Raw genomic sequence first — 26,183 nt, 5'->3', positions numbered from 1 at the left:
AATAGTTCTCCAGGCTTCTTGAAGGACATTCAAAGCTCTTCTGTGGATGTTGGCTGCCTTTTCTTCTGTTCTCTGTCAAGATGATCCTGCACTGTTTTAATGAGGTCTGGGCTCTGGGGAGAACAAGCCATGACTGATAGTGTTACATTATGTGTTTTTCTATCCAGGTATGCTTTTACTGCACTGGCAGTGTGTTTGGGATCATTGTCACACTGAAAAATTAGGCTGATACAAATCAGATGCTTTCCAGACTGCATGGTGGATTCAAATGTGACTTTCCTGCATTCATAATTCCCTCCGTTTTGATAAGATCTCCAACACCACTGGCTGAAATGTAGCCAAGAACCAGAACAGAGCCTCCACCGTGTTTTACAGATAGCTGTAGACACTCACTGTTTCTATCTGTTTCCCTTCCTTAAGAATTTTTTTTTTTTTTTTCTTTTTGACATCCACCCTTCCTCTGACACTATTCATAAACAGTAGCTGGATCAACTGAAGGACCTGATGCATCTCTCAGGTCCTGTGTTGAGACTTTGCTGGATTTTGCCAATTTCTTAAGGACCTGACTTACAGATATGGCTCATCAGCTGTAGAAAGTCTTTTTTAGGACTGACACCTCTTTTGTCCTTCACTTGTCCAGTTTCCTCAAACTTTTTTAAGGCCACACTGCACATTATACAAAGATATGCCAAGTTCTCAGCTAATAGCTCTTTGGGAATCGCCTTGTTGGTGCAAAAATATTCTTACAGTATATGCCTGTCAAACTGTTATTTTTGGCATTTTGTTTGTATCTCAACCAAAGAAATGGGAACAAATTATGTGTTTTTGTGACAGACTGCAAGTAAAAGTGCCTCAAGATATAATTTAAAATTGGCTCTTTGCTAATGTGTAGACACCACACTGGTTCATCCCTTGGGTTAGGTGACTTTTTAGGCTTGAATGATTCAAATGTCAGTTTTAAGTAGCTTAACAAACAAAGGACTTAACTAAAAATGAGTGAAAATGCAGCCAATGTCCAAAGAAGAGCTTTGAGAGACATTCACAAAATATGGAGAACTGTTGCTCAAGACCACTTAAAAAATTATAAGCAAGTTTGACTCCTTGAAAGCAAATTATAAAGAAATGAGAGCTGGATCCAGATTTTTGCATAGTACATACATAGTATGTTAAGTTTATGTCACATATTTTGACTGTGTAACATAAACTTTATTAGCACTGTTATCATGCATTCATGTTAAACGTGGTGATTGTTAACACCATCAAGTTTTTGCTTGTGGCAATTTTATTGCATGATTTTATTTTTTTTTTTGGTGCGCAAAGTAAGTCTGCTGTTTTTATCAAGCTACTCTTTTCTCTCATCTTTCTTTAGTGACATTAGACGTATTGGGATCTGTTTGATTGGCCATCAGAGGAGAATCATAAGCAGCATACAGTCTCTTCGCCTGCAGCTTCACCACATCCAGCAGAGTGGCTTTCAAGTGTGAGACCATCGCACAGAGTCAGACTGTGTGGACACACTGAGCTGGAAACAACTTCCTTTGCATCGTCATTCAACTAATTGCACAAAACACCAGACTGTTAGGTGTAGCAGGTACCACATGATGCTTACATGAGAGCGCTCTGCTGCTAGATCACATGTGGTCTAGTAAGTACACACTCATCATCTTATGGATCATTATCAATACAGCCTCCACAACAACCAACCTCTGGCGTTGGCCAAATGCGGTCTCTATTATCTCAGCAAATACTAGCATTCACTTGAATTTAGGACTTCTTTTCTCTAGTGTCTATTCAAGTGTTCACCAATACCTCTTCTCTTTCCAAGTGACAATCCAATGGTTTGTATTGACTTTAAATGGTCTAAAGTTTGTTACCTCATGACCAGAGAAGATGAGGACAGGAAAAATCATTTGGTGATGTGTGGTACAGTGTGTGACTTTAATAACTACCTTTCCAGCTGGTTTATGAAACACTTCACTTAAAATAAAGATTGACCGGATGGTAAAATACAATCATGTTTTTTGAACTGAAGACCGCTGAATGTCAAAAGATTTTATAGAAATGTATGTTCTCTCTTCATGATGATGATGATGATGATGCAGTATGTCTTGTACAAAAAGTCTTGTGAAAATTGTATGTTTTATCCAGTATGTTGGTTCCTGAATAAACAACCCTATTTTAATACTTAGTTTTCTCTCAGACTTTAACCACCCCCAGCCTCAGCGTCTACACTCACCAGACACTTCATTAGGTACACTTTGCCAGTACTAGATTGGTTCTTCTTTTGATTCAACAAGGTGTTGGAAACAGTTTGGTCCATGTTAACATGAAAGCATCACACAGTTGCTGCAGATTTGTCAGCTGTACACCCATGATGCAGATCTCCCTACCACCACATCTCAAAGGTGCTCTATTGGATTGTGATCAGTGACTCTGGAGGTCATTTGGGTACAGCGAACTCCTCTTCAAGAAATAAGTTCAAGATGATATGAGCTTTGTGACATGGTGTGTTATCCTGCTGAAAGCAGCCATCAGAAGATGGGCATGTTGGTAACAATACTCAAGCAGGCTGTGGCATTTAAACGATGCCCAAAGTATGCCAAGAAAATATCCCTCACACCATTACACCACCAACAGCAGCCTGAATAGTTGATACAAAGCAGGATGGATCCATGTCTTCATGATGTTTACGTCAACGTCAGCCCTACCATCCAAATGTTGCAGCAGAAATTGAAACTGATCAATTATGGTGAGTCCCATGTGAACTGTAGCCTCAGTTTCCAGTTCTTAGCTGACAGGAGTGGCAGCTGGTGTGTTGTGTGTTCAGAAATGCTTTTCTGTGTACCTGGGTTGTAATGAGTAGTAACTTGAGTTGTTCCCTAGCAGCTCAATGCAGTCTGGCCATTCTCTGGCATCAACAAGGCATTTGGGCCCTGATGACTGCTGGATATTTTCTGTTTTTTGTTTGGTTTTTTTACCGTTCTCTAGAGATGGTTGTGCAGGAAAGTCCCAGTAGGTCAGCAGTTTCTGAAATACTCAGACCAGCCTGTCTGGCACCAACAAACATGCCACATTCAAAGTCACTTAAAACACCTTTCTTCCCCATTCTGATGCTTAGTTTGAACTTCAGTGGGTCATCTTGACCATGTCTGCATACCTAAATGCATTGAGTTCCTGCCATGCAGTTGAACAGGTATACCTAATGAAGTGGCCAGGGAGTCTATTTTAGACACTGACACACAAACACAGGTGTCCATGGATGCCATGTCTCTCTCTCTCTCGCTCTTTCTCTCTCTCTCTCTCAAAAACAAGTCCTTTTAATTGTCGCTCAAGAGACTGACACATTTTTTGGACATAAAGCATTGTCAGGTGAGTTTGTCACATGGGTGCTTGTATGTACACAGTTTTACATTTTATGATACATGCTGCTTTTTTATGGCTTACAATTGTTAGAGTCTTTATTTTATATTAGAATTGTCCATAGGGATTTACACTTTAAAATGTTTTGGACAGAAAAAGTTGATAAACATGGTTTTCAGCAGGTTCAAAATTCCCATAAGATATTGGTAGATTATTTAATATAATTATTGCTTAAGTTTAAGAAATTGGCTTCTTGTTTACTATAATTTCAGATAAACTATTATGTGGTTGTTTTGTATTCTTGTTTGACTGTTTTTGTGGCATTCAGATGTTACATACTCTACTTATTGTGCCTAATCATTTTGTTTTGGAAAGTGGATGCTGTCAGTAAGAAGAGTATGAACGTGCCAAAGACCCATGCACCCACTCCATTACTAACATCGCCAAGAGCTTGCTCGTTAATTCATTCTCATCACATTTACTGTATATACCACAGTATCAGATGGGAAGCAAGTTTTTTTCTAACCTGCAGAGGGCAGACTAGAGTCAGTGCAGTGGTCTCCCAGCAACACAGTGTAAATAACTCGGTGGGGTTTTAATACAGGTTATGGGGCTTGAGAAAGAAGCGGAGAAATGAATGAAAACGCGGTTTGATGCTGGTTACTAATTGAAGTGAAGAGAGCGTTAAGTGCGACCTGAACGTAAGCTTCCACGGCTAAAATTGCAGGTAAAGTACATCTCTGTACGCTCTAGCACGGAATAATAGCTAACCATAGCAAACTCATCATTAGCTGCCGTGAATTAGTTTGCTTTCATGATTGGGATTGTTTATTTAAACTGGCGATATCGACTCCCAGCAGAAGGCATTAAAAGCTGACTGTTAGCCTGGCACGTAAAGCTTGTGGTAAAAGGTTGGCTAAGGCTAACTAGCCACACTAACAACAGGAGATTAACGAAATAGCTGTTCGCGACTGTTAATTATGTTCTAGAGCTCACTAAGCGCGTTAGCTTAGGCTAACGGTTACCGAGCAAAAGTCGTCAAAAATAACGCCTAATGTTGCTGGATTTGGTGAGGCAGAAACACGAACGGCTTTTATTAACGTTATACCGTCCACATGTAAGTGTATTTGAATGCGAATGCTAATTATGCAACAACAAAACGCGAACTTGTCGTGTCTTTGGTGTCCTTTTGGTGGTCTCGGAGCTAACGATAAAGATTTTAACATTAAGAGTGAAACATGTTCACCACCCAAGACACATTCCCTTTCACTGATGGCTTCGTTACCACAGCGCTAAAGTTAACTCAAATCCAGGTTAGCCCATCATTTTCGTGGAAGTAGCTTCATGTTATCGTCGAGCAACATTAACAGCTAAGTAAGGAGCTGTGTGACATGCCATAATATTAGACGACCACGTTTACTATCTGTAGTACGTTTTTGGTGTTACTAGGCTAAAATATAACATTTAAACACAGTAGTTCTGAGGCGTGATTTGTTCGTTTCTGATGTCCATTGCAGGTGAATAGCAACAGGTGGTCAGTGCACGCGTCTTTTGGCCTGTAGGTCCGCATGTTGTGAATTTTCCAGGACACATGAATAACAGTATAATTACCAGCACTTGCTGTAAAGTATTGTTGTATTTTAAATGTTACTGTGTTTATGGTATGCTTCTTTAGGATCATACAGACAGCTGATGGTTGCTGTCTAAGCCAATGGGGCTGTTTGACAAGTTGGCAGGATGGCTGGGCTTAAAGAAAGAGGTGAACGTCCTCTGTCTCGGTCTGGACAACAGCGGAAAAACCACAGTCATCAACAAACTGAAGCCCTCGAATGTAAGTCTGTCTAATATGAGAGATGTTGCATCACTAATCTTTGTGTTTTACCACATTTGCCATATTTACTGTTTAGTAGAGTGATGATCTGTATGTTTAAATACCTGGAGTCAACTATCCAAAGCAACAGACAGTACACAAGCAAATGCAGGCAAGGTGGAGTGGGTGGAGATGAGTGTCAGGGGTGATTTGTGACAGAAGGAAAGCAGCAAGAGTGAAAGGGAAGGTTTTCAAAATTGTAGTGTGACCGGCTGTGGTGTATGGTTTAGAGATGGTGGCACTGACAAAAAGCGAGGAGGCTGAGCTGGAGAGTTGAAGATGCTAAGATTTTCATTGGGAGTGACCAGAATGGACAAGATTAGAAATGAGTACATCAGAGGGACAGCTCAGGTTGAGCTGTTGGAGAGGCAAGGCTGAGATGGTTTGGCCCCTGTGCAGAGAAGGGATAGTGAATATATTGGACAAAAAAAAAAAAGATGTTAAATATGGAGCAGGAAGAAATGAGGAAGACCACAGAGGGAGGTTCATGGAGGACATGCAGAGGATGTTGCTAGGGATAGGGAGAGATGGAGGCAGATGATCCACTGCGGTGACCCCTAAAGTAAGCAGAAGAAAGAAGACAGTGTGGTCTGAATGTTGTCATGAATGGTGTCATATATGCTGCTACACTGTGCGCTCCTACCTGAAGCAGCTGATGAGAACAGTGCATTTATTTTTCAGGCCCAGGTACAAGACATTGTCCCAACAATTGGCTTCAGCATAGAGAAGTTCAAGACATCCAGGTAGCTGCTGTGGTTTGACATTAAATTAAAACCCAATGATAATGTATTGCCATCCTTTACATTCTTGATTATGTCTTCTGCAGATGAATATATTTTGTTACTTGTCTCATACGCTGCATACAATTTACACAAGTGATTTTCTTTCCTTCTTGTAGTCTTTCTTTCACAGTGTTTGACATGTCTGGTCAAGGCAGATACAGAAACCTTTGGGAACATTACTACAAGTGAGTGTGATCCCCAAAACAACAGCCTTTGTAAGTTTTGTTGTTGATGTATGCATTAATATATCTGATGTCTTCTCAGGGAAGGCCAGGCTATCATATTTGTCATTGATAGTGCAGACAAACTGAGGATGGTTGTGGCCAAAGAAGAACTGGACACATTACTAAATCATCCTGGTAAGTTTGTGTTTCTTGAGCTTTTACTACCTTGTGTATCTCATTCTTGAGCTCTTGTAAGTCTCAACTTCACTCAACTACAGAAAGATGAGTATTTATCACTTATTCACATACAGTGCCTTGAAAAGATATTTGCCCCCTTCCTGATTTCTTAGGTTTTTGCATATTTCTCACATTTAAATATTTCATCAGACAAATTTTGATATTAGACAAAGATTACCTGATTAAATACAAAATACCGTTTTTGAATAATGATTCATGAAATAACAGTGATTAGCCACTTTTTTTGGGAAGCTGAGTTCAATTTCACCAGCCACGCCCAGGCCTAATTACTGCCAGACCTGTGAAGTGAAGTACGCTAAAAGATCTCAAAAAGCAACACATCATGCCACGATCTAAAAAAAACAGCTGAGAAACAAAGTCATTGGCGTCTGTCAGTCTGGAAAAGGTTACAAAGCCATTTCTAAGGCTTTGGGACACCAGTGAACCATGGTGATAGCCATTATCCACAGTTGGAGGTAACTTGGAACAGGAGTGGCCGGCCTACCAAAATTACTCCAAGAATGCATCAGCGACTAATCCAGGAGATTCACAAACTTGCCAAGGGTGGCACAATCAGTTATTAGGTTTAGGGGGCAATTACTTTTTCACACAGAGCAGACAGATTTGGATCATTTTTTTCACTTTTATAACTGAAATCGTGATCTAAAAACTGCATTTTGTATTGCATTATCTTTGTGTAAGATTAAAATTTATTTATGATCTGAAACATTTAAATGTGGGAAATATGCAAAAAATTAAGAAACCAAGAAATGTGCAAATACTTTTTCACAATATTGTATATATTTTTTGTAAAATTCAACAAAGTTTAAAAGTTGTTTTTTTCTTGACTTTTTAAATTTAGTTTTAAAATAGTGTTAATTTATTTGAAGTTCATAACATTTCTAATTAATGGTGTGATGTTGAAACTGGAATCTCTGTTTCCTTGCAGATATTAAACACAGGAGGATCCCCATTCTGTTCTATGCTAACAAGATGGATTTGAGGGATGCTCTGACTTCAGTCAAGGTCTCACAGCTGCTCTGTTTGGAGAACATCAAAGACAAACCCTGGCACATCTGGTATGTATCTGTACCTGTTATAGACAGAATAGCTACACTGCTGTCAAATGATGCTGTCTGGTGCAAGCATACTGGCAGAATTCGTGGTTTTCATGTTGCATCGCATAATTGGAAGTTTCATTTGGAGGGCAAAACAAGCTTTACTTCATAGCATTAAAGGGTTGTGGGTTTTGCTTTACTTTTACTTTACAATGATTTTTAACATCAGTTGCTACTCCTTCCTTGTTTATTGGCAAATTCTTCTGGAACTTTGCCCAATGAATTCTTGTACTAAGGTCTGCAGAATGTTGCAGACAGATTTTCAATGATTTTTTTTTTTGTTTTGGGGTTTTTTTTTTTTTTTACAAAATTTTTAAATTTGTAAAAAAATTAAACAGCAAGTATTAGCTCATGATGGTTGACCTACAGCCAAATTAGTTTCCGTTTCAATATATCACATAATCCAAGTAATATATTTGACACCGGAGCTCTACAGGTCAACAGGTCTCTTGTTTATCTTGCCTTCTTCCCATGCACCCAGCCATCCACATGATGTAAAAGAAAACGATCAGACCAGGCCACCTTCTTGCATTGCTCTGTGGTCCAGTTCTGATGGTCACTTGGCCATTGTTGGCACTTTCGGTGGTGGACAGGGGTCAGCATTGGCACCCTGACTGGTCTGAAGCTATGCAGTCACACACAACAAACTGCGATGCACTGTGTATTCTGACACCTTTCTATCAGAACCAGCATTAACTTTTTTTTGGCAATTTAAACTACAGTAGCTTCTCTGTTGTAGCAAAACTACACACACACAGATCTGAATATGCACACACAGATTGCAGTACATACACACGGATCTCAGTACACACACACGTATCGCCGCACAGATCGCAATACACATACATGGATTGCATTACGCACGCACAAATAGTTTTGCTACAATAATAGCCCCATTTTGGACCACTTTTGATAGATGCTGACTACTGCAGACTGGGAACACCCCACAAGAGCTGCAGTTTTGGAGATACTCTGACCCAGTTGTCTATCCATCACAATTTGGCCCTTGTCAGACTTACACAAATCCTTATGCTTGCCCATTTTTCCTGCTTCTAACACATCAACTTTGAGGACAAAATGTTCACTTGCTCTCTGATATATCCCACCCACTAACAGGTGCCATGATGATGTGCCAGTGGTCATAATGTTATGCCTGATCAGTGTAAATACTTGGGTTTTGAAACGGATGAGGAGTTTACAGACCTGTGCTGCAGTTCTGTGGCATTATCATTGTCGACTGTCGTGCTAGAACTGTGTTCTGCCCTTCAGATCTCTATGCCAGTCACATGACTGAAAAATTTGAATGCAACACGTGAAATATCCAAAATCTTTGTGTTTGTATTCTACTCCACGTCTGCTCTACTGGAGGCCCAGAACTCAATTCTCTAACACCAGAATGAGTCAGTGACTGTGTTTACATCTATATAGTAAAGTAGATGTTTTTCCATGTATTTGTAAATTTTTATATATACTGTGATGTCTAGCAACAGATGCAGTGGTCAGGGGAGTAAACTAGTCATCACCTTCTTACTTCAAACTGTGACTAATTGTTATAAGTTTTTATTACTGATCACTACCATCCATCCATACTATCTATGTTCATATCTTACTTGTGATACGCTGTCACTACACCCAAATGGTTAAATCTAAACATGGAAGAAAAAGTTTAATCAGTCTGTATTGTGTTTTCATATTTTTCAGTGCCACCAATGCTCTGACAGGAGACGGTTTACAGGAGGGAGTTGACTGGTTACAAGGTATGATGGGAATACATAGACATGAAGGGGAAAGTGGACATAAAATAGTGACCTCAGCTCAACATGTAGTTTGGTTGACGTTTTGTTCACTGTTAGCTATTAGAATACAGTACCAGTCAAAAGTCTGGACACACTTTCCCATTCATATGTATGGGAAAGTGTGTCCAAACTTTTGGAATGTGTGTCCAAACATTTGACTGGTACTGTACTTGTATATCAGATAACCTTTTACCAATGTTTCAAACAGTTAAAATAAATTTTAATTCAAGAAGTGTTGAGTTTGTGTGCATATTAGTAAATTGACAGAAAGAAAGCACCTGACTTTCTGTCAGTAAAACATCCCATAAATTAACCTTTAGATACAATAATGTCATTGTGCTCAGTGTTTTGGATTGTGTAGATTAAACATTTATAATTGGGGAAATTTAGAAAAACTTAATTACAGCCAAAAAGAATCTTTCACAGGACTGCATGACTCCTGTAAAAACTAAGTACACCCCATGATTTGGTGATTTTTAGAACCACCTTTAGCACCAGTAACTTGAAATAAAAGTGTTTTTTATGAAGTTATCAGTCTCTCCATCGTTTTGGAGGAATTTTGTCCCACTCTTTTGTACAGTGATGCTTCAGTTCATTGAGGTTTACAGGTATTTGTCTATTTACAGCTTTCTCAAGGTCCTGCCAGATTGTTTTCAGTTTTTCAGCCATTGTCAATTTGCTGCTGTGCCTGGGATCATTTTCCTGTTGCATGACCCAATTTCATCCAAGCTTTAGCTTTCAGGCTTTGACCTCACATTTGACTCTAGAATACTTTGGTATATAGATGAGTTTGTGGTGGTCTTGACTGCAAGGTGTCCAGGTCCTGTGGCTGCAAAACGAGACCAAATCATCAGGTTTTTCTCCTGCCAAACCTTCCAAACAAGCCATACTTGTTCAGTCTTTTTCTAATTGTGCTGTCATGAACATCAACATTTAACATGCTAACTGAGGCCTGTAGCATCTCAGATGTTAGCACTGACCTTGGGGTGGATTTGCTGGGACACCCACTGCTGGGAAGATTGTGGGATTGTGTCAACACACACCAAACTGCCAACACATCTGCTTTTTTAGAGGTGCTCACACCTGCTGCTAATCAGTTAATCAATGCTGATCAGCATTTGATTAGCAGCACCTGGGTGCTTCATACCCTCTTAATTCATATGTTAGCAGTAAGGGTGTACTTAGTTTTTCACAGGACTGCAAAGACCTCTGTGAAAACTTTTTTGTTCACATGGCTCGTTGATAACTTACCTTAGCTTTTGATGCCTATTTTGTAAAATTTAAAAATATCTCTTTGCTCACTGTATCAGAATGGATCGTGTGCTGGTTTTAGTGTGTATATGTGTATGTAACTTTATGTCATTTAGCAAATCACAGTCTGTTCTGCATTGTCAATATTTTTTCCTTTTATCACATTTAATGCTTTCACTTAAATCCTTGCATAGATCAAATTATGCAGTGAGTACTGAATGCTGTGTTGTCTTAATTATTGTGATGTGCTGTGTAACTATAGACGATTTTATTAAAACTTAGTTGTAACTTAACATGTTTACTGTGTCAGTGGGACTTAGGTAGTGGTCCACAGGATTATTTAGTGAACTGATAACAGTAAACTGTATCTAGAAGTGGACCTCTTCCCATATCCAAAATAATGATGTCATATTCATAAAGGAATTCTCCCGTCTGAAGTTTATCGCTTATCGTTTCAGTTTGTGAAAGACTGATAATTCAGACTTTTTAGTTTAACATGGAGTCAGAATATTCATAGAAACAATCTGTTACTGCTGTGCAGTGTACTGGTTTCCTGCTTCGTAAGAGATAGCAGTACATAAATGACATCTGTGCTGTGTATTCTTTATTAACCATATCGCTGCCCTTTTTCCCCCCAGATCAAATCAAAACAATGCGAACATGAGGGCATAAAGAGACGCCGGCCAGAGGTAGCATTTGTTGAAGTCTTTTATGGAAGAAGGGTTGACACTGTCTTCAGAGGAACCACTAAAATTAAATGTTTATAATGGGGTAATTACATTTTTAATCAATCAAAAATATCTGGTACAGTAAGGTATTTAAAGAATGTCAGTGAGAAATATCTGTATGAATTGGTGACTCAAGACATTATTTTAAGACAAGTGCTTGTGTTTCCATAAAACTTGTAATGTGAGTTTACAAAGTAATAGTAATATTTAAAACATGTATTCACTAAAGAAATCTGTTTCCAATTATGTTATCCTCTTATTGTGTCCTTTTTTCCTGCTGAGTCACAATTCATTTCCACTGCGCCATTACATCAGGGCACAAATGCTCTGCTCTGAAATTTTATGGTCATCGCTTGAGAGCGTCCATATATCAGATCTCCTTTTAAAAGAAGGAAAACTTTTGGATATAAATAAAAGAAATGGCCCTTAAGATTTTTTTTCCACCTCTGACATATGCCAAATGCTCATGTATTTTCTTTTTTCTTACGTTTCTCAGTGGATACATCATGATGTATTACTTATACATTTCTTCAGCATAGGCAAATCATCTGGTGTTTGTGTTGCTAATACCAAATATTTTCATGTATTTCAGTGCATCGCCTTTTCCAAGCTTGCATAGAGGGCCGTTTCACTGCTGTGTTAAAAGAAAGCAACAACAGCTATTATTGTTATTGCAGCTAACATGACTTGCAGCTCTGCTTGCGTTTGATTAGCGTTGTTCCAGTTGTAGTCGAACTGACAAATTTGTAAAATAAGTCCTACATAGTTGTATTAATGGCTAAAAGTGTAGGGTCTACCTGTCAGTTAACCCAGTTGTAGAGTGATTGTCACACATGATTATAATGCTAGCCTGTAAAGTTTGTTTAAAACTCAAAATGTGTCTCTGCACTATTTTTTTTTTTTTTTGCCTTATTTCATTGCTGAAAGGAAAATATATCAAGCATTGTGTTTCTTAGAATTTACCGGTGGTACATCAGTGATTCAAAGGCAGAGAGCGAAACAACGCATCTGCTCAGCTTGCACAAAGTTGAGAATGCAAGCCTTTCATCCTGTGTTTTAGCTGACTGAAAGCTTGCATTAAAATCAAGTGCAGATCTGACTGTGTGCTTACTTCTCTTTTTTTGAGTGTGTGTGCATCTCTGACAGTGTTTATAAGGCTCCCTCCCCTCAACCAAGCTTTAAAGCAAATATGATTCATTTTCAGTATTTTTGGGTGGTTTCAGGGAAAAATCTCAAACATTGTTTTGTTTACTCCACTGTGTGTTCAGCTTAATAATTTTCCATTTATAAACTCTGATTCTACAGATTACATATTGCAGAAAATATTACTTCTATCACCCGGTGAAAAGAATTGTGAGCCTGTCATGGTTGACAATATCAAACAGCAGGATGTGAATTAAATTCTGCAAGTTGTAAATAAATTCCAGGGAAAAGTTCACAGATAGATCTGATGTAGAGCAAGCAAAACAGACCTTATTTAATCACTTTAGCTTACAGACAAGAACCACAAGTTGAAATGAGCTTGTTGACATCAGGAGGTTTATAATTTATGGAAGGTGTACATGTATATCTCTGTACCGTAATGTTTTCACTGCACATAGACATTTTCAGTCAAAGCTGGTATATGTGTTGCTTTCAGCCCAGTCATAGTCTCTATGGACAGGGCCCTGTATTGATATATTGTACTGTCATGATACAAAGAAGGTCCACCACCTGTCAATTCTGAGGTTTTATGTGTCAGGACATATTAAAAATAATTGAAATAAAATTATTTAAATGCAGCTTCAGATGGCAGAAGCAGTGCATAGATAAATTCAGTGCACCGCATGATTCAATAGCTTGCAGAACCACTTTTAGCAGCAATAACTTGAAGTCATCGTTTTCTGTACGCTTTTATCATTGTGGCGGAATTTTGGCCCAGTCTTCTTTACAAAGTTGCTTCACTCCATTGAGGATTGTAAACATTCTGCTTGAGACGGAGCTCTTGGGTTTCAGTTTCTCTGAGCATTGCACGGTCTGACCTTGATGAACTGGCTGGGATCTCCACCCCTGGGAAGATTGGCAGATGTCTTGAATTTTGTCCACTTGAAAATAATCTTTCTCATTATATAATGATGGACTTCAGATTGTTTGGAAACTTCCCAGACTGATGGGCAGCAACAGTTGCTTCAATAAGATCATTGCTGATGTCTTTCCTCATTGGCGTTGTGTTAACACACCTGAATGCTCCAGACCAGCAAAATCCCCAAATGAATGCTATTATAGAGGTGCTCACACTTGCTGATTATCAATTAATCAAGTGCATTTGACTAGCAGAATCTTGCTGCTACTTAACCTCTTAAATCAAACAAGGGTGTACTTAATTTTTCCACACACTGTTTCTGAATGAATTATTCCTCTCCAGTTGTATTTACCTAATTTTAAGACCTGGCTAATGACTAGATTTTTTTTTTCTTATTTCCTGATTTGTAAAACCTTAGTACTGAAAGAGGGTGTACTTAGTTTTTACCATGACTGTTTATTTCTAAGACTTTGGCCAACCTTCAAATCCTTCAGATGCCTTCATATTTTCTGAACAAGCAGAGGGTCCCAGTGAGATCATTTTTCTTATCCACCAGACATCTGTTGAAAACCCCGACCCATGTTGAGCACAAGTTGACTGTAGCAGACTTTAGACATTTTAGATCCTCCCTACAAGCTGTATCCCTCACAGGAGCTGTGTGTATTTTGTTTATTAAATTCTGTGTACTAACTTTCAGAAAATAAATTCTGTGGATAAAAAAACAACATTGTTTCATGTTTTGGAAATTGATGGTACCCTGGATGTTTCATATGGAAAATCTTCTCCTTTTCTGTGAGTCTCTGACTTCCTTTAGCTCTTGATTTCCCTCTCAGACATCTTGGGCTCTGCCAGTAACAGCTGCTCATTAAACCGCCAGTCCTTGGGCTCTGACCAATTTATTTTCTTTAAACATAAACATTCATTGTGCAAATTATTAGGGTTGCACTTATTATGCTACATAGTGCATCAGATTTGTTTTAGGTAACTATATATTATTAAGAAATATATATAATGGGGATTTGATCATGAAACAAAATATACAGGCTTAGCTTCAGTGTTTAGCTTGAAAAAGTGTCAGGGTCATGTGCCAACCATCTGTGAAACATGTCGTTAGAAAGCTTTCCATCTGTCTACCGGATGTTTTAGGTTCTGGCATCCATATTGAGTGGAATCAAGTCAGATGACAACAAATAAGCACATTTTAAGTCAGTCCTCATACAAGTACTCAACTTTTCAGATGGTGCTGTGATTAATTCTGTCTGTATTTGTAATTTGATGTTCAGTAAATGCAGAGCTGAGTAACGTTTTTCATCAGGACGCACTCCTTCGTTACTCTTGGACTAAGTCCCAAAGGCATATATCACTAATTACTAATTGCGTTTTGTTGAGCATATGATCCAATGAATATCCAATGAAGAGTTCCAATAGAAATCATGTATCAGGCTGACATAAATATTAACAGTAAAAAAAGAGCTAGCAATTATATAGTTCATATCAATCATGCAGCCTGAGCAGTTAGAACATTTCTGTTCAAACTCAATGCAAACTTTCCACCAACTACCGCTGTCCGCTGTCCATGGTGCTAAGACGCATCTGTGGTTATACCAACAGAGGGCGCTGTACATGTATAGTGGTTAAAATTGTCGGCCTTCCTCTTGAGTAAACACCGCAGCCCTCTTTATCAGATAACGTCTCCGTTAGTTGTTCGTTTGTGTGTATCTGTATGTGTGCCAGTCGGACTGTATCATTAAATCTCTCCGCTGCTCTCCAGGATCCATCCTAATTGGATGCCTGTCAGTTTTGACAAGGGTGGTTCAGATTAAACGAGTTCGGGCAGACGAAGCCATTAAGTGGTCACAGCTCAACTATATCCTGAAGGGGAAGTGGCAGGCACACTCAAATGACTTCTAGTTGCTCAAAGGAGGGGAGGATCTTCAAGAAGGCATTAGAACTTACAAGTTTGAGTGATGCCAAATTTAAGGAGTCATTTTTACATCAAAATATTTCTCCTTTTTTCCGCCTGCAAGGACATACTGTACGGATAGGTTTTCATCGCCCTCGTCGCGCAAAAACTGCGCGGAGCAAAGCTGAAGGGATGATTGTAAGATGAAGAGATGACATTGGATAAAGGGCCGGCCAAGTGTGGGTGCACAGCCAAGCGGCTATTAATCACTTTAGTTTGGAGGAGCAGGAATCACTTGAAGCGTGAAACTCCACCACAAGCTATTGATTATTTGATGCGCAAAAAAGCTACATTGGTATTAAAATTCATATCAGGCCTTTCACTTGGTTTAAAAAGAGAAAGCTCGCCATCCATCCCCCTCATTGAGTAAAGGAATCTCTTCCACCCTCCCCCCAGTCACATCAGCCAGTAAACTCTGACGTGTTTCCATACAAGGTGTTCATTAAGGGGGACGCTTGGTTTCTCTGACGTAGGTTTCAGTCCTGTGACGGTACCTGTCCCCTTTATAAGCCTCAGTAAGTCACCCTGGAGACCCCCACCAACGGTTGAATTTGACTGTTCCTCACGCTGCGAAAAAAGGACAAGGGTCTTCATAAAACGCCTGTTATGCTCTCTGTTACCCATAAGTGCCCCAGCACATGACTCTAAAATACTTCAGGTAAGTTCTGCATGTGTTTTTGAAGTTTTCCTAAATTTTAAAGTGAATTTAGCAGATATGATTTGATAAATTTCATACAAGATGCTTTCTTTTTTGTTTAAACAAGGCCAAAATGGATAATAGTAAAAAAAGAAAGAAAGAAAAAATGCATGCGCCCTGTGCGTAATTTTAATTTTACGCACGTGAATCATTACAGGAGATAGGCAAGGGTGGAAGTCAAAGAAAAGGACAGAGCAACATGCACAACCACAAGACCGCTGACCATGTTTAGAGTTCATCCTGACCAATTTGTTTGGTTTTTTTTGTTTTTTTATTTAGAACTTTTTTCCTGACCAAGTTAGATTCAATCAATTACTGTACCACATTATCTGAATAAACAGGACCAAAACTACGATATTTATTTTCAGTACATTTGAAATGATGAGATTTTTTCACGATGAAAGTCATATTTTTATAAGGAACTATTCAGGATTAATATTTACCTCGAATTCTTTTTTAAAGGATCAAACGGCGCATCAACTCTTCTGTATCGGCAACACAAAAATGTGTACAGTTAGATCTGTAATTTACTATTTTGATAAGTTAAAATAGCTTTAGTCATTGCATCAAACCCCGCAGCAAGCAAGGAAGATTTTTCTTTTGTACATTTGTTTCAAACTCACCCAACAATTCAACATGTTGCGCCTGTCCTTTTCCTGTCCATATGTCCAAATGTGGGAAATAAATGCCAAATAATTGTATTTTTTTAACATTTGTATGACCCTTCTCCTCCGTGTCTCCACACAGGTCTTCATGCCTTCCCGTTCCTAGCGGAAGACCGCTACGACAATGGCCATCCATGTAGAAGGGCTTGTGGCTATCGCGGTCTTCTATCTGCTGATCCTGTTCGTCGGCATCTGGGCGGCATGGAAGAACAAGCACTCCGGGGAGGCGGAGGGCACCGACCGCAGCGAAACCATCATGGTCGGAGGGAGAGATATTGGATTATTTGTGGGTGGATTCACCATGACAGGTAAAGTTTGTAATTTATTACTTAGTAACATAAGGTTTTAACTTATTATAACTAAGTAGCAAAAGAGGGCCGGTGTCTTTTATTAAAACAATGGCACCTTACTACTTTTAATGAGTGAAATGAAAGTACATTTATTTATTCATGATTGTTTTAATTTGTTCTATAAACGTATTTCAGTTCAGCCAAGGTCTGTTTTTAGGTGTTTGGTAGTTATAATACATATTAAAAGCTAATCTGATTGTGTGTGTGTGTGTGTGTGTGTGTGTGTGTGTGTGTGTGTGTGTGTGTGTGTGTGTGTGTGTGTGTGTGTGTGTGTGTGTGTGTGTGGGCAAAATTTCCAGCAACCTGGGTTGGAGGAGGGTACATCAATGGCACTGCTGAGTATGTGTATCTTCCAGATTATGGCTTGGCTTGGGCTCAAGCCCCCTTTGGGTACGCACTCAGTCTTGTTCTGGGTGAGTGGTGCTATATGTTCCTTATATTTAAAACAATGCAATATGCAGATTTTATATTACTTCTGCTTCTGGGGTGTTATATTATTTGACAAAGGATTTGGGGGTAATTCAGACATAGATCAGATGTATTTCTGCCCATTTACACTGAAACAAAACCACCACATTAATGGCCTTACTGACTGTGCTCATCAGACCTTCACAAGTAGTTCCTCTGTTAATTGGTCTGAGGGGGACTCTTTAAGTAAAGGTCTAAGTTTTCTGCCAGGGGCTTTGGGTGATGTTGCCTTTTCTCACCCTGTTAATGTGTGCACCCTTTGTACCAGGTGGCCTTTTTTTTGCTAAGCCCATGCGTTCACGAGGTTACGTCACTATGTTGGACCCATTCCAGCAGCTGTACGGGAAGCGTATGGGAGGCCTTCTGTTCATACCTGCACTCATGGGTGAGATTTTCTGGTCTGCTGCCATCTTATCGGCCCTCGGTAAGTTTTACCTCTGTAATCACTACAAAATAAAAAATTGGCAAGGTCAATGAACTCAGCGACTGTGTTTGACTTCATGATGCTGCGGTGCTGTTCATCTGTTCATGATCTTAGGTGCCACTCTGAGTGTCATCGTGGACATCAACATTAAGATGTCTGTGGTCATCTCTGCGCTTATTGCAATCTTTTACACCCTGGTTGGAGGACTTTACTCCGTGGCCTACACAGATGTTGTGCAGCTGTTTTGCATCTTTGTCGGCCTGGTAGGTTCACAACGATTTGAAAATTAGATCACAGTCATTAGTGTAATTATCCCCCCACAGAAATGCAGTGGCATGTAATGAGACTTCTATATCTGTTTTGAATACTGCATCACTATATGCCACTTTGATCTAGATTTCCTAAGAATCCTTTTTTATATTTACTTTTCTGTATCCAGCGCCTCTCTTCTTGTCTTCTTGTTTTCCTGTTTTTTTTTTCTTTTTCATGTATACCTGTTTATTTTGATCTGCAGTGGATCAGTGTCCCTTTTGCTTTGATCAACCCTGCGGTGTCAGACATCACTGTTACTGCCGTGAAGCAGTTGTACCAGTCACCCTGGATAGGCAGCGTCCAGAAGAATGACACTTGGGTCTGGATCGACAACTTTTGCCTCCTGGTACTGTAACCACAAGCTGTTCAAATCACGCTTCATCTCAATGCTTTGATGCACTGGAAAAACACTGACACTCATTAGACTGATGAACTAAATGCTGTTATCATGAGACTATTTGTCAATCAGTCTTATAATTCAGAAAATGGCAATAATAAGCTGAAAACAGTGAATGTTACCAATCAGAGGCTTTCAAATCTGTGAAGTATGTTAACCACTCGTTTACATTTACATTTGTATTTGTTTTGTCTTTTTTATATTTTGGAGACAAATACTACCAGATGATTACTCTCATAAATAATCTAAAACTTTATGAGTTATGGTAATTGTTTGTTGCGTCAATAAAATGTATTCGCTTCTCAGAATGAATCATCTGCTTAGTCTGTGTAGGTTCTCAGTCATCCAGCTCATGGTAGTTTGAAGAGCTTGAAAAAATAAAAGGCGACTGGACTTCTTTAAGTTTTTGAAAATGTTTTGCCTCTCATCCAAGAGGCTTCTTCAGTTCTCAAACCAAAAGGTGGAGAGTATCAGGTATTTAAACCCTAGTGGGGGTTGTCCCCTTTGGAGGTGGTCGTTGATCCACTATTGAGCATGCGCATCATCCCATGTCTCTTCTTTTTTGTACCGTGAGTTTGGTTACTCTAAGAGGTCCAATCACTCCTCACCGCACTGCACAGCATGCACTGTTTAGTTTAGCTTATGTTTGGGAGTTTTGTCTAGATTTTGTTTCAGGGTGTTGCTGGGTTTCTAAAGCCTTTTGATTTAGAACTGAAGATGCCTCTTAGATGAGAGGTGAAATCTTTTCAAAAAGTCCAGTCACCTTTTTTTCCCAAGTTCTTGGGATAATCATCAGCTGCTGTTAAGATGGTTGTAACAGTTTGCCTGTAATCTAGATTATCTTATGGGACAGATTTTGTGCTTTCCTGAAGTTCCTTTTTTTTTTTTCCAGATAAAAATTTTGTTGATTAGAGGCTTTTGTGTGATACAGATTTGTGACTTGGAGTTATAATAATAATATTATCTTGACTGTGGAGTTTAGAATGGTATTCACTTGCATTTATCTCTGTTGTAGATGCTGGGAGGAATACCCTGGCAAGTGTATTTCCAGAGAGTCCTGTCAGCCTCTTCTGCTACGTACGCCCAGGTCCTCTCCTTCCTGGCTGCTTTTGGGTGCCTCATCATGGCTGTGCCCTCCGTTCTCATCGGGGCCATTGGGGCCTCCACAGGTTAGTGATACTAATATATTGTGTTTGTGTGTGTGTGAGGGACACCGCCTCTGTTAATGTTTTCACTTCGTGGGACTCTCATGGCAACATGGAACTGCTGTTAACTTCTCCCAGTACTTAGCCATACGTGCGAAGTACAGTACCTGGCGCTGCTGTCTTACATTCTTTTTATTATGTATTTGTAACTCCAGATATAAAGTATTTTAATCTAGTTTATAAAACTAGAAGGATGTGATCGCATCTCTGTTTGTGTATTTGTTTGGGGTTGCTCTGGATGGATCTATGTTGCCCTTAGATCTGAGAGCACCTGGTAAATAGCAGCTGGTTCGCCTCATCCATAATGAAACAGCAATCCATTTAATACCATGCTGGTTGTGTAAATATTACATTAGAGGGAGGCAAGGGACCAAATTAGTGGTTTGATCTTCAGATTTTTAGGCTTCAAATTCCTCAGTGAACAAGTGGCTACATTGCTCTATTTTGTCCTCTACTAAAATATGAGCTGTAATTCAAAAATCAGAATAACTTGAGTCATTTCTTCATAACTATGAGAACCGTTTTTTTGTTTTTTTTTAATTTGGGCTTTAAGTTCAACCTTCTTTTATCTAGAAATGTGCACGTCTAGTGGAGTTATAGCATTATTTTATTTTACACATACATTGAATGAGCTATGGCTTAAATCGTGTATATTTGATTGAATTTTATTGGTGGAGGATTGTGAATTTCTGAGTATGAATGTAGTCATGTAAATTCATAGAGGTTAGTCACAGTATTTTGGACTTCTGCTCATATTGGATGTCTTTTAAAACGTTGACTTCTCCTTTCTCAGACTGGAACCAGACATCTTACGGTTCCATTCCTCCTAAAAACAAGGATGAAGCAGACATGATTTTACCCATCGTGCTCCAACACCTTTGCCCTCCATTTGTCTCATTTTTCGGTTTGGGAGCTGTTTCTGCAGCTGTCATGTCATCTGCAGATTCCTCCATCCTTTCAGCAAGCTCCATGTTTGCAAGGAACATCTACCAGCTTGCCTTCAGACAGTCAGTAAGTGCATGTCGGTTTTTTGGGCACATGTACTTGGGCAGCAACAGTTTCCTGTTTAAGTTTACATGTAATCCCTCTTCTTCTTCTTCTTCTTCTTTTTTGTTGCTTATTTTATTGTCATGATATGTATTTTTTGCTCCTCTCTTTCTGCTTAGGCATCTGACCGTGAAATTGTGTGGGTGATGCGGATCACTATCTTTGTGTTCGGCGGTCTTGCCACCATAATGGCACTGGTAACCGGCACAGTTTACGGCCTCTGGTATCTGAGCTCCGATCTGGTTTACGTCATCATCTTCCCCCAGCTGCTCAGTGTGCTCTTTGTCAAAGGAACCAACACTTATGGCTCAGTGGCTGCGTACCTGTTCGGTATGGTGTTGCGTATAGGTGGAGGTGAACCCTACCTGCAGCTTCCTCCATTCATTTACTACCCTGGATGGACGACTGAGGAGCGGAAGCACCATATAACTGGAGAAACTGAGGAAGTTGTGGTCCAAAAGTTCCCCTTCAAGACCGTATCAATGCTGGCCTCTTTTCTGGGTAATGTTGTTTTCTCATACCTGGCAAAGTATCTGTTTGAGAGCGGCAAGATTTCACACAAATACGACTTTCTTGACGCGGTGGTGTCCAAGCACAGTGGAGAGATTATGGATAAAACTACGCTTGTGACTCGTGGCAACACCATTGGGCTGTCGGAAATGGCGCCCATGAAACCACGGCTGAGTGTGACCTTGGCGGCAGCCTTTACACGCCGTGACACATTGCCAACAGAAACAGTAGAGGAGGAGGAGGAGGAGTCAAGCCCTGACTCCTCCCACCATGAGGAGGAATGATGAAGTCAGGATGCAATTAGATAGAAAACAAACAAACAAACAAAAAAAAACTCTAAAGACTGAGCAATTGACCAAACTGGCAGAGAATTAAAAGACAGCAAAGAAACATCCTCCTATGGGACAAAATACAAGCTCCCACCCGCATGGGTGGAATACGTGCCAGGATATATAGTGTAGCAGCTTGCTGATTGTCCAGACATGAAGCGGTCTTTCTGTGAAGTAAAGCAAACATGCATACATACATACATACATACATACATACACTCGGAGTACTTATCAGTAGTTGTTTGTACTATATATATATATTCACCCTTTCTTGAACTGGTTTGGAGGACACCGTGAGTCAAGATAAAAGATGCTGCTGTTTACACAGAGCAAAAGGGGGTGAAACATTCAATCAGAAATATGACACAAAGTTCTTTCTAAAAAGTGACTGACAGCACAACCATTCACAACCATCTATGTACAAATTAGATAAAAGCAATAACATGCACACATACCTTAACCTGTACAGCAGTTATTATAAAGATCTGTCTGTGTGAGTGTAACTAAAATAGATGCCAACAAAAAAGAAATGATGAAAAACTATTTTCTGTGTTATGTGCGACAGTGGCGCTGAAACTGGGTTTTGATTTTAAATCACTTCTCACATAATTCCACAAAAAGACTTACAGACAGAACGTCACGTCTCTCATGTTCATTATTGAAGCTGTAATCATAATTACTGTGAATCAAGGAAGATAGGATTCATGTGCCATGCTGTGTAGAAAATATACAAGCAGTAGTGATGGTAGCCGACTTGAAGCATTAGCTAATATTCTCTTTAATGTCAGGTGCAGACACTGTTTTAAGCGTAAGAATCAGATCAGTGTGAACTAGTGTTTAAAATGACCTTGTAATCAACTGCCTTAATGAAGCTCAGTAAAACAGATACTTTTGTTTCCACAGCTCTGATTCTGGTCAGACTGCAGTGAACTAAGACTTGAATATGAATGTAACCTCTACAAAAAAAAAAGAAAAAGAAAAGAAATCAGACTATATCCGATAGTGTACTTCTGGTTTTTGTTTATGATTTGCAAAGTGTTGCAGAATAATGTGGAGGCAAGTTCAGACTTACAGATCTGTGATTTGTTTGTTGTCAGCAGCAGTGTACAGTTTATTTTCTCTGTGATGTGTATCTTTATGTACATATAAAGATGAAAAATAACAAATAATGCAGGTTAAAATTATTCATATATAATGGGAAGGATGTTTATTTATTTTTGATGTCATAAAAATGAAACAATAAAAAAGCAAATTATGAAAAAAAATATAAAAATTACTTTTGTAAGAAGTTAAAATTGTCATTGTCATTTCACTTCATTTCTAAGTCTTTTTAAAATAATATTTGATGCTGAAAAATGCAGTTTTTCAAATTTCCATTAAGCATGTGCATTGCTTTATTTTTTATCTGTTTTACTTGGCTATGAATGAAACACACAGAGTACTGTGAGCTTTCAGGCATGAGCGCTTGATGTGGGGGTTTTATGGTAGTGGTTTCCAACCTTAATGGCTTGTGATTGCTCTGAATCATATTGCAGGGGTTCAACCAAAGAGTTTTTTGTTTTTTTTTTAAAAAAGAAATTCATAAAAAGAAAGAACAAAGACTAGAAAAAAGACTCAGATATAAAAGATTTTGCCTATTCTATTAAATATTACAATATTAGAACTAATTCTAACTAATTTTAATAATTTATACTCAAGACCTCCGGTTGGCTGTATACTTGCATACTTCTTTCATTTAGAAGCAGGTTGAACATAAATTTGCTTGTCCAGGCTCCTTCTTCTTTGTTAGGCCCTTCAGCTAGCTGGATGGCAGACTGAGAAAAAGAAAGCATGACTGAAATTATAATCGCTTGGCTTGCAGCTTTGTTCCCCTTCTTGTCCACAGTGAAAGACAGCATCTTAAAATAGCTGTCCTCTCTGGTTATTTACATTAAGTGCCGGTCTCTCTCTCATCTGAGACTCAGGGAGGAGCCACCCGAGGCTGGGTAGACAGGTCGTGGTCAGGCAGGACAGATAGACTTGGGTGGTGTACCTTAATGGCGCCCATTGCCATAAAATTTATCAGTCCAGGAATTGCGCAGGAATGACGCGGGTGCCCCACCCATCCACTGCGCCGCCTCCCTACATCATTGGTGTCCTTTTCGACGTCCTTGAGAACGAAGACCAATCCCATAAAAAGAACAGAGGGTAGAGAAAGAGAGCGAGTCCCATCTCCATTCATAGAAAGTACCTCAGAGAGCACTCATGATAATTAACAATTATGGTAAAGAAAAAAAAAAACCTGTCACTTGTCCAAAAGTCAATCCATTTATCCAGGCCTTTACGGGAGGAGGAGATTGTTGGGGGATGGTTTTTGCTGAGTACTCTTCCAGAGAGCATTTGGACACAAACCAAAACAGATTTGTTCATTCATAACCACTAGATATATTTTGAGTGTCCTGTGATGTCTTTGCAGGTGTCATTGATAGTTTGATCTTTTTTTCACATCTTGAATTTCTGTTTTTTTTTTCTTTTTTAAGAAGCCACTCTTTTTGTCTGTTCTTCTAGGAAGGAACGAAGGAAGGAAGGAAGGTTGTTAAAGTATTTAATTAGATCTCAAAAGGAGACCAGCAGACAAATAATTTCCCTAACGTTCAGTAACATCACTTGATTATTGACTCATTATTATAATGCAGTTATCTATATTTTTAGCCAGAGGTTTTCAAATCTCACTTTAGCCTGGTGATGTGGGCGAAGAGACAAAGCCCTCCTTAACGCTGCTTATTCAGACCCCAAGGTTCTTCATGTTGCCTTTACTGACATGCAGCTTACTGGCTGAATTTCTTCTTCCTTTTCTTCTTTTTTTTCCTGGTGGAAAGTTTTTTGTTTGTTTTTTTAAACAGGATGTTCAGGATGTTCAAAAATGGGAATCTGAACCATTTTTCCTTCTCTGCACTTTATCTGTTTCAGCTGTCTTCTCTGATTTCTTTCTGAGCTTATTTTTCCCAGGCCAGCCTTAAGAGATAAGAAGGAATTCTTGGAATCAAGGTCCCACTTTCCCTGAATGTGGATACAAGGAGATGAGATTACAGACAGTGCATTCAGATAGACATCTAATGTGCTGCAGTTGGGCATACCTTTGAAGAGCAGACTCAAGGTAAGGTATCAACAAATAACACCAACAAATGCAAATCCACAGCATCACAAGGATAAAGTACAGTAGAAAATTAGACATTACTAAAATGTAAACTTAATCATTTAAGTACTGTTTGGCCGGACAAGACACATTTGTAACAGTTTCACAGTAAATAATGGAGCAGATGGAAACCAGAGCTGTGTGCTTAGTTTAAAAAGGAGCCACAGGAATTTTAGCTTGAAAGCTTTATATACAAAAAAATTGCCATGACAAACATGGATCAGTTGCATTTTAGGATACCCACGTTTAAAGGCCAGCTCAAATAAACATTTGGATCCCTCATCCTCAGGTGATTTGATGCCATTTTAAACAATTTACCCAAGTTCATAAAACTAATAAAAAAAACCAGCCCCTTCATCTGGAGCCCTGACACTGTGAAGGCAATCTCAAAAGTCCCTTGCTCATTTATTAAGAGTAATGAAGAGAGATTGTATCTTAGTAAAAATCCAAGCACCAACAAGTCAGCCATGTCTGAGTGCTGAAACGGAGACTATAAAGCTGCACTGATATTTCTTAAATACTTGATACATCTAAGAAATGTGTATTTTCTATTGTCTTTTCACAAAAAAATTGTTTTTTTTTTGTTTGTTTTTTTTCTGTGCATCATCCTGCTCAGTGAGGTTGACATGTACAAGTGAAGTAATAATATAGAAAACACATTTTGGAGTAGACCAAACCTTTAATAATAATTTGTGTGCATTAGGATTTTTTGTGAGTTAAACATAACAGAAATCTGGACATGCATTCTGGATCTCCTCTGCACGTAAGGTGACACAAGAATGCTCATATCTCATCTAAGGCTCATGCACCATCATGTTGGCAGCCTGCTATTTATGTCCTTCTTAAGTAACGTCCCCTAATTTAATTATAAAGGAGCTAACTGAAACATGGGAAGAGGGCAGGAGACAAACAAGCCATCTCGATATGAGGAAAAATGTGATTTTGTGTGTGTGATATAGTAAAGTAAATGGCAAGAAAGAAAGAAAAATAATGGGTCTACTTGTAGACACAAACATGCAGCTTTTTTAATGCATGAATAGATATCTGTGCACAATCTCCCTCTGTCTCTCTCTCGCACACATACACACACACACACACACACACACACACACACACACACACACACACACACACACACACACACACACACACACACACACACACCAGACAATAATGCCATGTCTAATTGTTTCCCATATATCTCTCCATCTCCTCCATTAGTCTCTCCAAGCAGCTGAGGAACATCTGCAGCAAAATGAATGCAATGGCTGCT

General features: G+C 39.1%; 3 protein-coding genes across 5 annotated transcripts in view; all 3 read left to right on the top strand.

Moving 5' to 3' along the window:
- LOC115773059 (ephrin type-A receptor 6-like) overlaps positions 1–2,101 on the top strand; it is an 81,537-nt gene extending 79,436 nt beyond the window's left edge. The window contains exon 20 of the mRNA XM_030719568.1: positions 1,370–2,101. Coding sequence (XP_030575428.1) covers positions 1,370–1,484 — 115 coding nt within the window. The 3' untranslated portion in view covers positions 1,485–2,101. The remainder of the gene's footprint in view (positions 1–1,369) is intronic.
- A 1,791-nt stretch (positions 2,102–3,892) lies between these two features.
- On the top strand, positions 3,893–12,405 carry arl6 (ARF like GTPase 6). 3 transcript variants are annotated; one of them, XM_030724775.1, is made up of 8 exons: positions 3,893–4,087; positions 5,036–5,191; positions 5,912–5,973; positions 6,129–6,197; positions 6,277–6,371; positions 7,363–7,492; positions 9,233–9,288; positions 11,217–12,405. In XM_030724775.1, the coding sequence occupies exons 2-8, from the start codon at positions 5,072–5,074 to the stop codon at positions 11,240–11,242; spliced, it is 558 nt and encodes a 185-aa protein (XP_030580635.1). In that variant the 5' UTR covers positions 3,893–4,087; positions 5,036–5,071; the 3' UTR covers positions 11,243–12,405. The 3 variants fall into 3 exon arrangements, with proteins under 3 accessions (XP_030580635.1, XP_030580641.1, XP_030580650.1); XM_030724781.1 differs by lacking the exon at positions 3,893–4,087 and adding an exon at positions 4,322–4,477; XM_030724790.1 differs by lacking the exon at positions 3,893–4,087 and adding an exon at positions 4,878–4,918.
- A 4,412-nt stretch (positions 12,406–16,817) lies between these two features.
- Positions 16,818–22,928, top strand: slc5a7a (solute carrier family 5 member 7a). Its single transcript, XM_030724680.1, has 8 exons — positions 16,818–17,001; positions 17,343–17,456; positions 17,780–17,935; positions 18,050–18,198; positions 18,450–18,593; positions 19,660–19,813; positions 20,643–20,860; positions 21,016–22,928. Exons 1-8 carry the CDS (start codon positions 16,818–16,820, stop codon positions 21,688–21,690), a joined length of 1,794 nt encoding a protein of 597 aa, XP_030580540.1. The 3' UTR covers positions 21,691–22,928.
- The last annotated feature ends 3,255 nt before the right edge of the window (positions 22,929–26,183 follow it).

The sequence above is a fragment of the Archocentrus centrarchus genome, chromosome 3 (genome assembly GCF_007364275.1).
Source record: "Archocentrus centrarchus isolate MPI-CPG fArcCen1 chromosome 3, fArcCen1, whole genome shotgun sequence".
NCBI lineage: Eukaryota > Metazoa > Chordata > Actinopteri > Cichliformes > Cichlidae > Archocentrus > Archocentrus centrarchus.
Note: the sequence above shows the minus strand (reverse complement) of the source record. Positions and strands in the feature narration are given on the sequence as shown.